A 15,423-nucleotide genomic window follows, 5' to 3' on the forward strand; every position below is an offset into this window, starting at 1 on the left:
TTCTCTCATTTCCACTCTGTCTTTTCCTGGCTCCGGTTCACAGGTGCACAGAAAAACTCTCAACCCTATCTTTAATGAGACGTTCCAGTTTGGCGTGCCTCTGGCTGAACTGCATTCACGCAAGCTCCACTTCTCCATCTACGACTTTGACCGCTTCTCCAGACATGACCTCATAGGTCAAGTGGTGGTAGATAACCTGCTTGACTTCAGCGAGGGAACTGGCGAGAAGCCTATTTGGAGAGACATTGTGGAAGGCACCACGGTGAGATAATGTCTGCAATACACATTAAATGGCCATTAGACTTTAAACACAAAACGTGGAATTCGCAAAGAAGGAACTGGGCACAATGATAGCCTAGTTTTCTTGATTCTCTAAAGGAAATGTGTAAATCCGGTGACAGCACAAACACATCCAAATGTTTAGTGATTATTGCAATTTGCATCGCACAATTCCCAATCTTGCAGGCAAGTTTTGAGTTCTAAGGTTATGGAGCATGCAGGAGCCTACCACAATCAGCATTCTTTACTGGGACTGTACAGCATCACACCACCACTCCGTTCACGTGCACAGCGTGTCTGGATATTTGCCCGGTTATAATGCTCTCCTCCATCAATTGATCATCATTTGATGAGTAACTGCTGCCATGATCAAGAGAAAATATACACAAACATCTCTTTTTATTAAAGTTCAGTTTACCACCTGCTTTCCGAGGGCAGTAATTGCGCAGTGTTAATTGAGTAATCCAAATAGTGCTGAGTTTTGTGAATAAGGTGCAAGATATAAAAAGGGTAACATTTTACAATAAGGTTCCATTTGTGAACATTAGTTAACAACATTAGTTAGCGTGAACTAACAATGAACAATACTTTTACAACATTAATTAATCTTGGTTAATGTTAATTTTAACATATACAACTACATTGTTTAAATTAAAAGTTGAATTAGTTAACTTTAGTTAATGCACTATGAACTAACATGAACTAACAATGAACAATTGTATTTTGATTAACTAACATTAATTAAGATTAATAAATGCTGTAACAGATATATTGTTCAATGATTATTCATGATACCTAATGCATTTACTAATGTTAAGAAATGGAAACTTATTGTTAAAGTGTTACCATAAAAAGTATAATTAAAATAGAAAGGTGGCTAATTGAAATATGGTGCAGCTTTATTTTAGAACATTGCACATTTTGTTAAACTGTCTGGTTTGTAAACTAGATAAAGGTTTTCCGCTGAAAAACCATACGCAAAAGTGGAGCAATGGTTTAATGAATTAACCCCTAGATCTTGTGCCACCTTTCTTTTTCCAAGAACATTATCCAAGTTCAGTACACATTTTATGATGATGGTGGCATCTTTTATGGTACTTGCATCTCACTTAAGTACACTGGTGAAATTCATTTAATATTCATGATACAGTTGTTGACTCACAATTGAAAATCATGCATGATTACATGCTAAGCTAATAATGATGTGCCCTTGGGGATGTTTGTTACAAAGGTGTGAGGAGATTCAGTGATGCATGTTCTTGTCCTTCCAGAGACAATTACATGAAATTAGTGAAGGTCAGCTGTGCAAAGGAGCTTTTTACAGAGTACTTCAGAAAATGTTACAGCATCTTAAAGGAGCTGTTTTTAGGAGAAAAAAAAAATTATCATCACCAGCATTTTTAATTGTTTTTGAATGGTGTTCGTACCTTTTAGAGAGACACTTTTTAGAGTAGAGATAATAAATCGAGTACAACACAAGCTTTTGAATGCTTAAACAGGAAGGTTACATTTTCTGCAAGAAGCACAGCTAGGTCAAATGGAGGAAATAAGATACATTTGGCAGCATCTACTCCTCAATGTGACAAGGCAAACTTAAACATTGCTCAGTGATGTATGCTGGATTTAAGTATATTTCTGACTTGCATATCTTGAATGAAGTGAATGGATATGAATGTTTACACTCAGGCTTTAGCCAATCAGCTGCTCAGGTGGAATTAACTTATTTATCTACTCAGCTGGTAATAAAATGGCTTGAGGTATAATACATTTTCGGTGTCCTGATGTGTGTAACGGAAAAGGCTATGACGCGTTCAAATCACGTGTATGGACTCAAAACCAGCACTGGCAGCTCCTATAGTTCTTTGAGATGCACCTCCGGTGCTTGATGTTTTTGATGAAATGTTGAGGTTCTTTTTGTTTATCTCTGCCACCCTTGTTCTTTTTTCATTATAGCTGATGATTAATTCTGCCTGGCAGAACAAGAACCGGAGAAAAAGATGAAAGTCTCGACAAAGAGTTTAAGGGGAAAAAACAGACCTAGCATCTCAAAACGAGTCCCTTAGATAGGAGAATCCGTCTGTTTTTCTTTAAACACATGCTAGATCAAAGATAATACATTGAAATAGTTTTGGTCTGAATTAAACATCCAGAACTGTGTAATGATAGAAATTTATATGCAAGATCTGTGGTATGCCATCAGTTACTTGTCCCTCAGTTTGTGAAAACGTACTAAAATTGTGTGTACTGAAATGCACTTGCACATGCATTTATATAGCGCTTTTCTAGGCACTCAGAGCGCTTTACATAGTATAGGGGGAATCTCCTCAACCACCACCAGTGTGCAGCATCCACCTGGTTGATGCGACGGCAGCCATAGTGCACCTGTACACTCACCACACACCAGCTATTGGTGGAGAGGAGAGAGTAGAGTGATACAGCCAATTAATGGATGGGGATTATTAGGAGGCCATGATTGAGAAGGGCCAATGGGGGGAATTTGGCCAGGACACCCCTAGGATTTTTAATGAAAATTTGCAATTTTGCAATTCCGTTTGGTGGTGATATTGGTGCAGAAATTACACCTCAGCTTTAATGCTTTTCCAGTGCAATCTCTTTTTTTTTGCACCATAGACTTTTATTACTGTAAACAATTTTAGCTTGTCTTTACAAATTGAAGGATGAAAATGATTTTTTTTTTTTTTGTGGGAATGCAACACAGAACATTCCTTTCAAAATATTTGATTTAGTCTTGATGACTGCAGACATTCCTTCAGTTTATCCTTGTGTCTGGAGAAAAGGACAAATTAATTATTGAAAAATTGCAAGAAAGAGTGCAATCACCTAAAGGTTTCCACAAATGTTATGAGATTTTTTTTATTTTTCCTTTACTCTCAGTAATTGTCTCCAGCTCCAATGTGAACTTTGACAATTGGACCTTTCCATATATGCAGGAGAAAGCTGACCTGGGGGAGCTGAACTTCTCACTGTGTTACCTGCCAACAGCTGGTCGACTGACCATCACCATCATCAAGGCCACCAATCTGAAAGCCATGGACCTCACAGGCTTCTCAGGTGCCCGGGCCCGCCCGCCGTCTCCAGCCGATCCTCTAATTCCCTCATAATTAACAGCAATGCCTCATTAGTGCCTCAGACATTGTTTACATTCAGACATGATGGGACCGTGGCTCATTAATAACTTTAATGTCACACGTCCAGCATGTGACTAATGCAATAACATCAAAGGTCATAATAACATCACTTCTGATAGTTGTGAATATCAAATAGCACCTCTGAAAAGCTGAATGTCAAAACAAAAACACTTCATGAAGGCATCAGCATCACAATCATAACAACAAGAGACATTTTTAATTAGTGATGGCTAATTTAATTATCACAAAACGGCTTAAAAAATGTAAAAAAAAAAGATTCCTCTCATAGGAAATGATTATGTCGTACTATCACAGTGTGTTATGAAAAAGTAACATTTGGTTGCCGTCACAATAATGATTGATGCTGTTATTAGCTTTAATATTAATGGTATCATAGCATTATTGTTCCAAACCCATAAGATCCTTTCATCTGTAGAATACAAAAGGAAATGTTAGGCAGAATGTTAACCTCAGTCACCATTCACTTCCATTGCATATTCACAGCTGTTGCTGTGTATTTGACATGTATTTTCTCTCTTATTTGATCTCTATGCCTTTCTCATTCTCACTCAGATCCATACGTAAAGGCATCTCTGGTTTGTGAGGGTCGAAGGCTGAAAAAGAGGAAGACCTCCATAAAGAAGAATACACTCAATCCCACATATAATGAGGCTCTGGTCTTTGATATCCCCAATGAGAACATTGAGAATGTGTCTCTAATCATCGCTGTCATGGACTATGACTGGTAAGACCATGACTGCTCTTTTCCTGTTTGATGGAGTCTGAGACACATGTCGCAATACATCATGCTCTGTGCTATGATGCGATGCTTGACAGGAAGAGTCCACTTCTGTCTTAAAGATCCCATGAAATCGCTTGACAAATGCAGTTTTCTGCCCTGTGTTGACATATTTATTTCCATTGCATAAATTTTTCTTTTCTCACATATATTGTACCTTTTAAAGCTTCTCCTTGGATCATACAGGGAAAACACTGTCATGAGCATTGCGCACTCTGTTTGTAGCAGATGATAGTAAACAGAGTGCAAATTCACGTTGTAGCACAAGGCACATACAGAGTACATACATATTTAATAGAATAGCAGCCTTTTGCAGTTTAATAATCACTTTGAGTCATGTAGCGACTGGCTTTTCCAGAGTGGGAAGCTGCCGTCATAACGTCAGAGCTTCTTGGTCAAAACAACAAACACAGAAACACTTAAAAATAAAAGCCAAATTTATAGAAAAAAAATAATGACAGAAATTTATGTCTACTGTAAAGTTGTGTAATATTCACAGTAATACTACTACTACTAATAATAATAATAAATCAGTAGTAATTTTATTATATGGTAATTGTAAGATCTGTGATGCTCTGCAATGCAGCACTTTATATGACAAAATATTACTCCAATGTTGTATTTTGGATTGTGCTGTGTGGTTCTATATACAAGCACTTAATTTGATACAAAAAATTATACAATATTACATTGAAAATTAATTGTTATATTTTCATTTGATTAAAGCTTAAACACCATTTTGATGATAAAATTGAAATAAACTGTTGTTGAAAAAAAAGGCGAAAAAAACATGTATCGGACTTGGTATCGGCGAGTACCAAAAATGAAGTATCGGTATTCATACTCGTTCTCAAAAAAGTTGTATCGGGACATCCCTAATTATTTGCAAGTCAGTTGAAGGGGGAATGACATTCACATTGTATAGAGCATTTGATTAGACAAAAATCTGTTTAGTGCATCATGAGTCATGAATGATTTTTTCTGTTATTTCCAGAAGAGAAGCCTTTAAATTGTACATGTATTTATCTTCTAAAAGTTATTTTTAAAGACTTTTGAGAGTACACTAGCATATAGATAGCTTCGAAGATAATAGGCCACAAAACTCCAATTTTGTTTTCATGATGTTTGTAAAGATGTTTTTTCGATGTCAAAAGACTTTCTCCTATCGTAGTTTAATATGCAGAGACAATTTTATGTAAGCCATTCGTAAGTCGATTTCCCTAAAATATGTAACCACTGTGGCTCTGTGTCACCATCAAAACATTGCTGTTTGTTGGCATCCCGATCAGGGTGCGTTTCCCAAAAGCATTTTTAGCCAGCTGTGGTCGCAAGTTCCATCTTTGCCAACAGTTCAACAATTTGGTGTTTCCTGAAACCATAAACCCAAAACTGTAAACCCAAAACCATACAGCCTTCCACCTGTGGTTAGAAGCATAGTTCCTTGTTAGTTTGCTGTGTGGACATTATTTGACTTAATTGAGGCTTTTATCTTTATCTTTTATTCCATATATATCTTTAATTCTGTCAACACTTTATCACGTTTACATGCATTTAAGAAAACAACATATTCTGTGGTTTTGCAGAAAGTGGCGTTCTGAAACATCATGTAAATGCGAATGCAGCTGTTTAAGGGATTAAAGGCTGTTAAGAGAAAGCGATTTATCACACACGATTTCTGTTGGAGAACCCTGCTTTTATGTGTTTATGTTAATGCGTAAGTGGCGTTAATATGTTTTTGAAGAGTGTGCATGTGTGAATATTTCAGTGTATGTATCTGTCACATTACAGAGTGCACACAGTTTTCCTGTCTTCAGCTGCTTTCTCGCATTAAACGGCTTTCTTGTGCATGTGTAAATGAGCTTTTATAATTTTAAATTAACAGAAGATATTACTCCACCCCGTGCGTAACGTCATTAATGACAGTTCTATGTTGTTGAAACAACGTGGTTCAAATGATGGATGTGCGACATAGTTACTATGGTTTCAGGAAACAGTCATGACTAAATTTTTCCGATGAAGCATAGTACTTTGGTGGCTAAGCAGTGAGTTACGTCGTTGTACGGGAAATGCACCCCAGCCCGACACAGCAACATTAGCTCAACCAGTGGCCAGAGTTTAGGGATGCGACCATCTGTTTGTTCGACCAGCGGAAGATGGGGGGAACAGTCATTATATTTGCAATTCTGTTTGGTGACACTAGTGGCGCAGAAATGACACACTTCATCTTATAGTCAAGCATAAAGGATATAGCATGTCCTGCAGAATTCATGGTGGTTGTGTTTTTCCATTCATTAAAAGAATGAAGCTAGGTCTGCGGGAGAACTTAAAAAGACATATGCATTAACATAGACAAATACACTTTTCACAATAGACCTCAGTCACCTCACTCACATTTTACAACATTGTTGAAAAATTAGCAATAAAGAAAATGAATTAGCATTGAAATAAAAAGTAGTTTAATAAAGTCTTCATATCCACTTAATAATCTCCATGGCTTATAATGATAGTTTGTTTTTTAATTTGTGAAGAAGGAATCCTGTTGCACATACAGTATTAGCTCTGCTCAACATAGGGCCATATGCTCCTGTGTGACTCTTCCTGGTGGACGTCTGCAGCGTTTTGCATAAAGATAGACACCTCATGAATATACATAGAGACCTAATACTAATGGAAGCAGTGTCTAGTAGTGAGACACTGTGTGTGTGTGTGCGTGCGTGCGTGCGTGCGTGTGCGTGTTTGTGTGAGACTCGCAGCATTTCAGTGCAATAGACCTTCAGAGTCGCATTTATGGATAGCTTGTGCATTAGTATTTTTATTTATTTATTTATTTTACTTTTTGAGAAGGAAATATACCTAGATGTACAGTATTAAACCTATACTACACTGTAAAAATGTTAACCTAAAAATGTGGTTGATATGGTAACATCTAAATTATCTGGTTTGATTCAAGTCAAATGTTTTAATTACCCTGAATCAATAATTAGGTTTACCATCAAAACTAATCTTAAAGGTAGAAATAGCCCTGTAAGGTAACAATTGCAGTTTGCCATTTTTTATAGTGTATTTACTTGTACTCCTAGGTGTATCTAATCCCCTCTCCAATTTTTATGCCCATATTTTATGTGCTTTTTGCAGAACAAAATATGCCTTGCAAAAATCAAGTGCGTACAAATCATGCATCCTATTCTATTTTTTCAGCAATGAGAAAATTTACATCCGAGCTCTCCAATGCTTGTTTGTCAGTTCGCCTCATGATTCAACCTCTCCCTCTATGGCACGCAATCCACCATCCCCTCTTAATGAAACAGCTCGCCTGTGTGCCGTAGATAACGCTGGATAAATTGCCCTTTGCATTACTGCATGCCATCTGTGCTAAAAGCTCCATTCAGGAGCCCTATCTGCTGGATAATAGTCAATTCTTACATATATCTAACATGCTAAACAACCCATTTTGCACTGTGTTACGATTTCTATATTTAAATGGCCATTGCTGTGGGTGATTGCAGAAGCAAACAAAATAAGAGTTCTCATTGTATGAGATAAAGACATGTTTGTTTATGTAAACGGCTTGTACTAAACTCAGGAAAGTTGCCTCAGGCTTACGTGATCCTGTCACCCTCGGATAAGTGCAGTTTTTTTTTTTTAAGCCACTCTACTGGATGACAGACCTGCCATACAGTGAACTCAGATTGCCAGTTGTAGGAGGTGTAGTTGATTATTAGCAGTTATGGAGAGGCTTATTTCTACACAATGATCTTGTTTAAAGTCTTCAATAAAACTGTATTGGCTTTGTTTGGGCATTATAGATCTGTTCAGGTTATAGTCCAAAAACCCAGATGAAAATTAGCATTTTCAAGCCACGGGTTCGCTCAGGAATTTCCTATTGATTTTTATAATGGCTTTGGATTTATGAGTAAAATAAGGTCTGTGTTAAATGTTACTTTAAGATACCTAAACATTTTGTTCTACAACATAAATTACACACAGTCATACTCCCAACATGAATTTTGAAGCCACCATGTTTTTTTTAAAAGTATGTTGCTAACAAGTTGCTAGAGAAGAACTACAATGGTTTACCGTTTTGTCAGGCACGTACTCTCACATGCTTGTGGTACTATGTAGTTCTTATCTAGCAACTTTTAAACACAGCTTCTTCAAAATTCACATTTGAGGTATGACTGTGTGTTATCTACGTATGTTGTAGAGCAAAAAAAGGATCTTCAATTAATGTTTACCATAGACCTTATTTTACTTTGAACAACCTCATTATAAAAGCCCACAGGAAAATCCAGAGTGAACCCATGGCGAATTAGCCTTCCGGGGTCGCCTACAAAATGACGTCACAGCTGAACAGCTCTATAGTCTACAAAATAAAGGCAGGGCATAAACACTGCTTGCACTCATTTGTTATTGCACGACAAGATTTAATGGCATGTTCTTGGATCCTGTGGAACGTTCTGAAATCATGCTTGGATAACATGGATCATCAGGTTTTGAAGAACATTTGGAGTTCATGCCAGAGTGCAAGCTGTTATTAAAGCAAATGGGGACCGAAAACCATATACAAATAAATTCTGAATTTCATGTAAAAATGTAACCTTTTTCTCAAATTGTTATGCTGCTAATTTAATTTGTAAGGAAAATATTTGTATTATTTGAAAATATTTGAGTGCAATATTGAAGAATTTTCAGTACTGGACAAAGGTCATGTCCACACTAATCATTTTAGATTGAAAACTTTTAGTTTCCGGAAATCTTCTGTTGGGGAGTAATTCATTTTAAATAGTGATGCTAACTTAACTATTTTTTTCAATAGCGTGATAATAGCTCAGCTATTTTCACAATAATGTCGCTTTTCCAGTAAAAAGCTATACATTTTCCATCGATTTGCGGTATAGCACAACAAAATGCTACATTTGACACATTTTATTGCGAACGCAGCGATGGAGCTGAGGCAATAATCAAAACGCGCTCACATAAATCGTCCTCTCTTTCTGATATATAGCGCTGGAAAATCGAAATTATTTAAGTGAATTGATTCTTTTGGGCAGTTCAGCTTGAATTGGTTAAAATAAACGATTCATTTATATTTAGCATTGGGAAGTCCAGTTTGTTTGGATGGTTCATGAATATGAACTAATTGAAATAAATAACTCACTAATTCACTTGAGCCCCTGCGTAGCCTTTGCCAGAAGTCAGTGACTTCTTTTATGAAGCAAAATATTTAGTTATTGCTGCTCTTTTCTTTATATTTTAGCTTGTTTATATAAAATAGGGTGTTTCTTGTTTTGTTAGTTTATATTGAATAGCAATTTAATGTTATCACCCTAATGCTTAATTCATTCTAAAACTTTTTATAGCAGAATGAAATGTCAGCTGATTGATTGTTATATATTTGAAAGTATTCCCTTCTTTAAATAGCTTCAATCTAGTTTTTGTTAGTAACTTACATTGTAGTGTAGCTAACTACATTTTTAAAAGAGTAGCTTGACAGTTTAACTACTTTACATAATGAGTAGGGAAACTAGTTTCGAAGCAGTTTTCCTAACACTACCATTGTCATAATTTCCAAAATATGCGGTTCTAGAGAGATTTTTGTAAAGCTCCATTTTTTGATGGAGGAAAACTTAGTTTCTGTGTGAATGAGAGCCGTAACCTTAGCAAAATCAATACATTCGAAAACATGTTAGTGTGGATGTGCCCTTTTGCACCCCACTCCATATATAATATACATTTTAATGACATGCACAAAATGAAAGTGTCAAAATGGCCAAGTATCTGCCAATATTTGGCCTGGCCAATAGCTATTTAACAGTAATATTGTTCCTAGGCCAACAGGGATGTAGATCCAGGATCATGTCCTACTTGGATAAATCACATTAAGCGTTTTGGCATGACAACCATCTTTTAAATCTGCACTGTTCTCCTAAATTGTTTCTGCAATTGGAATAATCTTTCCAAAGTGTTTGTTTTGCTTGTTATTCCATCTTCACTCTAGACGCTTTTCAAATGTACTTTTCAGGGTAATTAAGTGATTATGACACCTCTTTCTCATCGCTCTCTTTTCTAATTTTCTCTCTCTCTTTCGTTATCTCTGTAATCAGTACTTCTATCATAAACTGCTTCCCATCTGTCCCACAATTTCTCGCTAAAATCATCGAACCTGCTCTCGTGTCCCTGCTTCATTTTGTTTATCTCTTTTATTCAATAATTGGGATGTACATCTGTCTCTCTCTCCTTCTGTTCTCTCTGTTTGTCTGTGTAATTATGTGATTTCTCAGTCTGTGTAATTAAAGGACTGTATATGGAAACTCTCAGTTTGTGTGTGTGTGTGTTTGTGTTTGTGTGTGTATGTGTGTGTGTGTGTCTAAATGGGCAGGTTAGGATATGACACAGAAGGTCCTCTCTGTATCTTTCTAATTATATGATGGTGATTAGGTCTTTATTTATTTCTTGTGCTTTCTCGCTCCTTATGAGCTCCTGTCTCTCTTTTTCTACTTTTCTTTCACGCTCTCTCGTCCATTTGTTGTAATGGATGCACTGTGTTGTAGGTCTCTGCTTTATTTCTTAGCCTAACTGCATTAATTCAGTGTCTCCCTCCCACACACTCTCTCTGTCTCTCAGTATTGGTCATAATGAGGTGATCGGGATGTGCCGTGTGGGCAGTGATGCTGATGGGCCAGGAAGGGAGCACTGGACGGCCATGCTGGCAAATCCCCGCAAACCTATTGAACACTGGCACCAGCTGGTGGAGGTAGACAGCGTGACCGGATGGAGTGTGTGTGTGTGTGTGTGTGTGTGTGTGTGTGTGTGAGGGCATGTGAAAATCAATTAAAGTGGTCTGTGTGATATTGTCAGTACTTATTAAAATGACTTTAACCTTGATTTCAACCTTAGTTTTTGCACCTTATGTTTATCCATCCTTATTAATGTACACTGTTTAAGCAGGTTTACATATCTTAGAAAGGACAAAAAAAGAAAACCTAAATAATCTCCTTAATAGCCCCTTTTTTAAGCCTATATACTGTATATAATGTATTAAAGCAGATTTTCTCAAACCTGGTCCTAGAGGACACCAACGCTGCACATTTTGAATGTTTGGCTTATCGGACACACCCACTTATGGGCTTTGAGTCTCTAATAATGAGCTAATCAGTAGAATCAGGAGTGTTAGATAAGGGGGACACCCAAAATGTGCAGTGCTGGACCTCCAGTACCAAGATTGAGAAACATTGTTTGAAAGTTTTTTGTGTGTGCATTATAATGCATTCATAATGCCTTAATTTAAATGTTTAAAAAAAAAAAAAAAACTATTCTGGTATATCTTGTTATACTGTATTATCACAAATAAACAGCCTTTCAGGGTTATTAGGATCAGGTGCAAAGCGGAGGGGTATTGATTGACCCTGAAGGGGTTTATTTTGCTATAATGACTGGCTGACTGTACATTATCCCTCTTGTTACATAGCTACTTTCCAAATAAATAATATCAAATGTCAATATTTAAGTGGAAATTATTTAATTATGTGAGAAGAGACTGCAGAGTGATACAAGAGACATAAAAGAGTTAAATGGATAAAAACATACGATAAACACCTATTTGCATTTGTTATATAATTTGTTGTTGTGCGTTTTAATACGTTATATTAGTCTTTAAAGGTGTTACTATGAGGAGTTTTTATGGAAAAGATGCAAAGCATTTCAATGTAATTTTGAATGCCTTTATAATATATTAAGAATACTGTTATATGTATTATATTTACAGATTACAAGTGTTACAAAATCACCTTTTTTATATTGATTTATGTTTATTGATCATTACCTCCCCAGGAGAAATCCATAACAACATACGTGTCAAAGAGTGCTACAGCCTCCCCAAAGCCACACATAGTGGTGGACAGCCCTCACTCTGAGTAGAGATGTGAGTATACTCTCATAACATACATACACACCACACACTGTAAATTGAGCGTTACATCCTCAGATAAGGGATCTGTGTGGGTGAATGCATCAAAGTGTGTTTGGTTTCATTCATGTACTGTGCTGGCACAGGCCCATGGCATCAACATCTGTTCACTAGCGCTGTTTGTGCTTATGTAACATGTTACCACTTGTGTTTACTGCTGTTTACATGGTTAACTGGCTTTTTTTCTGTATCTCTCTTTCCCTCTCTCATTCTCAGGTCAGCATTCTCTTTTTAGCAACAGAATTACATTCTTTCTTTTCACCTGTGAATAATTCTTCATCAAGAAAGGACCGGAGAAGAGAGACTGTGCTTGTGTGTGTGCTTTTCCTCTAAGTCGCCTCTGCAGACTCAACCAACACAATATATAGATTACACCAACTAAACGAGACCTGACACATACACACACTAACATACACAATCAAACACATGGAATCAAAACAAAAACTGGCATGGATGGTATTGCTTCAGGAATGATGTTAAAGACAAAATATATAATGATTTATTCAGGGGAACTATGATGAACATTCCCAGTTTAAAAGTAGATTATCTTTATTTAGTTATTTAAAAGTGAGCCTAAAAACATTTTTAGTATATATATATATATATATATATATATATATATGTATGTATGTATGTATGTATATATAACATACTGTATATATATATATATATATATATAAATCAGGAGAGAGGCCTGATAAATTATGGACCATGAATGTTTCTGTGTACGTGTGAATGCATGTGCGTATGCGAGTTTGTAAGGGTGCCTGTTGTGTAGCTATAGAAAATATCTTTAAAGTGTTTCGGGCAAGTAGCTGCAAGTATTTGGATTGGTCTTCTCTGCCAATGCAGAATCTTAGCAACTGTTTCCTATTTCTCTGGAGAGGAGGACTACTTTATTACTGTTCCCATCGGGAGAAGAAATAAGGACGGATGCACTGGCCAAATCATCTTGTGCGGTATTGAAATGTGTCCCTCTTACATTTTTATCACCCTCTGCTTGGAGCTCATTGAGATCAGCAATTCATTTTCTTTTCAAACCATCTTTGTTTTTCTACCAGATATAAAAGGAACAGTTTAAGAATCTGTTTTCCCTACATGGACGCACTGGCAGACTGTATCCCCTTGAGAACTTTCCTAAGGAGCTATCATTGATTTCAGATATTGCCAGAGGAACCTAACTGGGACGGACATTGGATTTGTGTGCAATTCCTGGAAATGTATCGTACAGGGAAAAGATTTGGCCATAGTATTTTATTTTTATACCACTGGATTTTTTTTTTGGGGGGGGGGGGGTCTCTTAGACATGATTAATTTCCAAAAGAGTACGTTGTGTGCTCTGCTTCATCCCACTTCAGAAAGACACACATCTGTTCTCTTTTCTTCCCGTGTACCTATGTGTTTGTGTCCTTTTGTGTCAATATGCGTTTGCTCGTTGGTTTGTGTGTGTGTGCGTGTATGCCCGTGTGTCGGTATATCTCACTGTGACCCTGTGTACTACCCCGTGTTTGCCACCAACGTCTCGCTCTTTGCCCCCTCCTCCCTCCTACACAGAGAAAATCTCGTTTTGAACAATCAAAATGTGTCTCCTGTCCTGTGTCTTAGAGGAACTATTTTTTGTGTAGACCCGTTGCACTTGGTAGGGACAGGGTCTAATTTATCAGACACGCATTTCGGTCGTTCTCCGTAGAATGTGGTAGTGACCCGTATCTGTTGTTACCCTAACCAACTCGTCACTGAAAAGTGTCCCTAGCCTGATCTGTGTTCTTGTGTTGGGTGTGCTCTTCTTTTTTGTAAATGTGCTATGTATGTAAGAGGGGACAAACCTGGTGGCCACAGCAGTTGAGAAATAAAATGTTGGAAGTTTTTAATTGTCTTTCAAAGAAAAAGAAAAAAGGCAAACTGGTTCTCTTCATCTATCTTTTCTCTCTTAAGCATTCCTTGCAAACAGAGACAAAGAGGGGGACAAGTTTGGTTTCATTTTAGTGCCATGAGAGTCTAATTCCCTATCTGATTATCATTTGACCTTGTTTACATCTCACATTATAGGCTGACTTCAGATGCAAGCACTAATTTTTCTTGGTCACCATTATATTGATCAGTTCATGTACCCTTGATATCCAGGTCTGCACAAACACTGCAGCTATTAATATTGCAGAACAGTCCACAGTACAGCCACTGCCAAATTCTACTGCACACATCCCTCAATGCAGGAATACTAAACACTCATGTTATTGAAATCTACATCAGTATAATTATTACCCACTGCAGCTCCTGAACTCATATTTTCTCGATTTCTGTTATTAATCACACATCAGCCCAAGCTATTGGGCATGGACACACACACACACACACACACACACACACACACAGTGTGCTCAGTCCTTAGTCCGTTATCATATTTTAGCTCTTGTTGTTTTCTAAGAGGCCATTGATCCCGTCATACACGTTGATGTGGTATCGACCCACAGTCTCCATCCAGCTCCAGTCTGCAGCCCTGTTTCTCCTGCTGCCTTTAATCTTACACTGTGGAGGCACGTTCCCTGTAGAGTGACCTCTGACCCCTTCATCAGCTTCCACACTTTATTATTCCAACACAAACCCACACCGCTCACTTTTATGATATTCCCCTAATGCTTTTCCCTTTCTCAGGCCATATTTCTCTCTGTGTTGGTCTCCCCTCTTACCTCTGTTTCTCTATGTCAGTGCAATTCTAAATGATCCTGAGGAAATGTGTTTGCATGCTTATATTAACATGGATGATGTCAACTTGATGCAATGATAAATTAATAAGTGTGCTCAACACAAAATCTGCCGATGAACTTGATACTAACACTACTAATGACAAACGTGTAACAACCTGTTCAGTATCATCACAACACGGATGATTAACAATATTGTTAATATTGTATATCCTCTTAGAAATGGTATTACAGTTTCTGGGTATATTTTTGATTGTTTGTTTGCTTTTTTAATTTTCTTTTGAAAGGTTTACTTTTTTATATGTTCAGATTAAGCTGAGACTTAGAGCAAGATAAAAATGAAATGCAGTCAGGGTGAGAACATTTCAGCTGAATAAAAAAAAGAAAAACAAAACAAAACTGAAAAAAAGGGGAATAAATCCTGCCAAAAACTGTCAGGAGGATGAATATGTGAATGATGGAGACTAAGAAGATTAATTTAAGGCTGGAGCTATGATGACTGAAATAAAACATATATATGAAAAATCA

At 37.0% G+C, this 15,423-nt stretch overlaps 1 protein-coding gene across 5 annotated transcripts in view; it reads left to right on the forward strand.

The window, feature by feature from the left end:
- Positions 1-15,423, forward strand: part of LOC127449934 (synaptotagmin-C-like) — a 50,450-nt gene extending 35,027 nt beyond the window's left edge. For all 5 annotated transcript variants that reach the window (XM_051713562.1, XM_051713565.1, XM_051713563.1 and 2 more), the window contains 6 exons: positions 44-262; positions 3,231-3,351; positions 4,002-4,173; positions 10,852-10,981; positions 12,058-12,148; positions 12,410-15,423. In XM_051713562.1, coding sequence (XP_051569522.1) covers positions 44-262; positions 3,231-3,351; positions 4,002-4,173; positions 10,852-10,981; positions 12,058-12,144 — 729 coding nt within the window. In that variant the 3' untranslated portion in view covers positions 12,145-12,148; positions 12,410-15,423. The remainder of the gene's footprint in view (positions 1-43; positions 263-3,230; positions 3,352-4,001; positions 4,174-10,851; positions 10,982-12,057; positions 12,149-12,409) is intronic.

This window comes from Myxocyprinus asiaticus, chromosome 13 (genome assembly GCF_019703515.2).
Source record: "Myxocyprinus asiaticus isolate MX2 ecotype Aquarium Trade chromosome 13, UBuf_Myxa_2, whole genome shotgun sequence".
NCBI lineage: Eukaryota > Metazoa > Chordata > Actinopteri > Cypriniformes > Catostomidae > Myxocyprinus > Myxocyprinus asiaticus.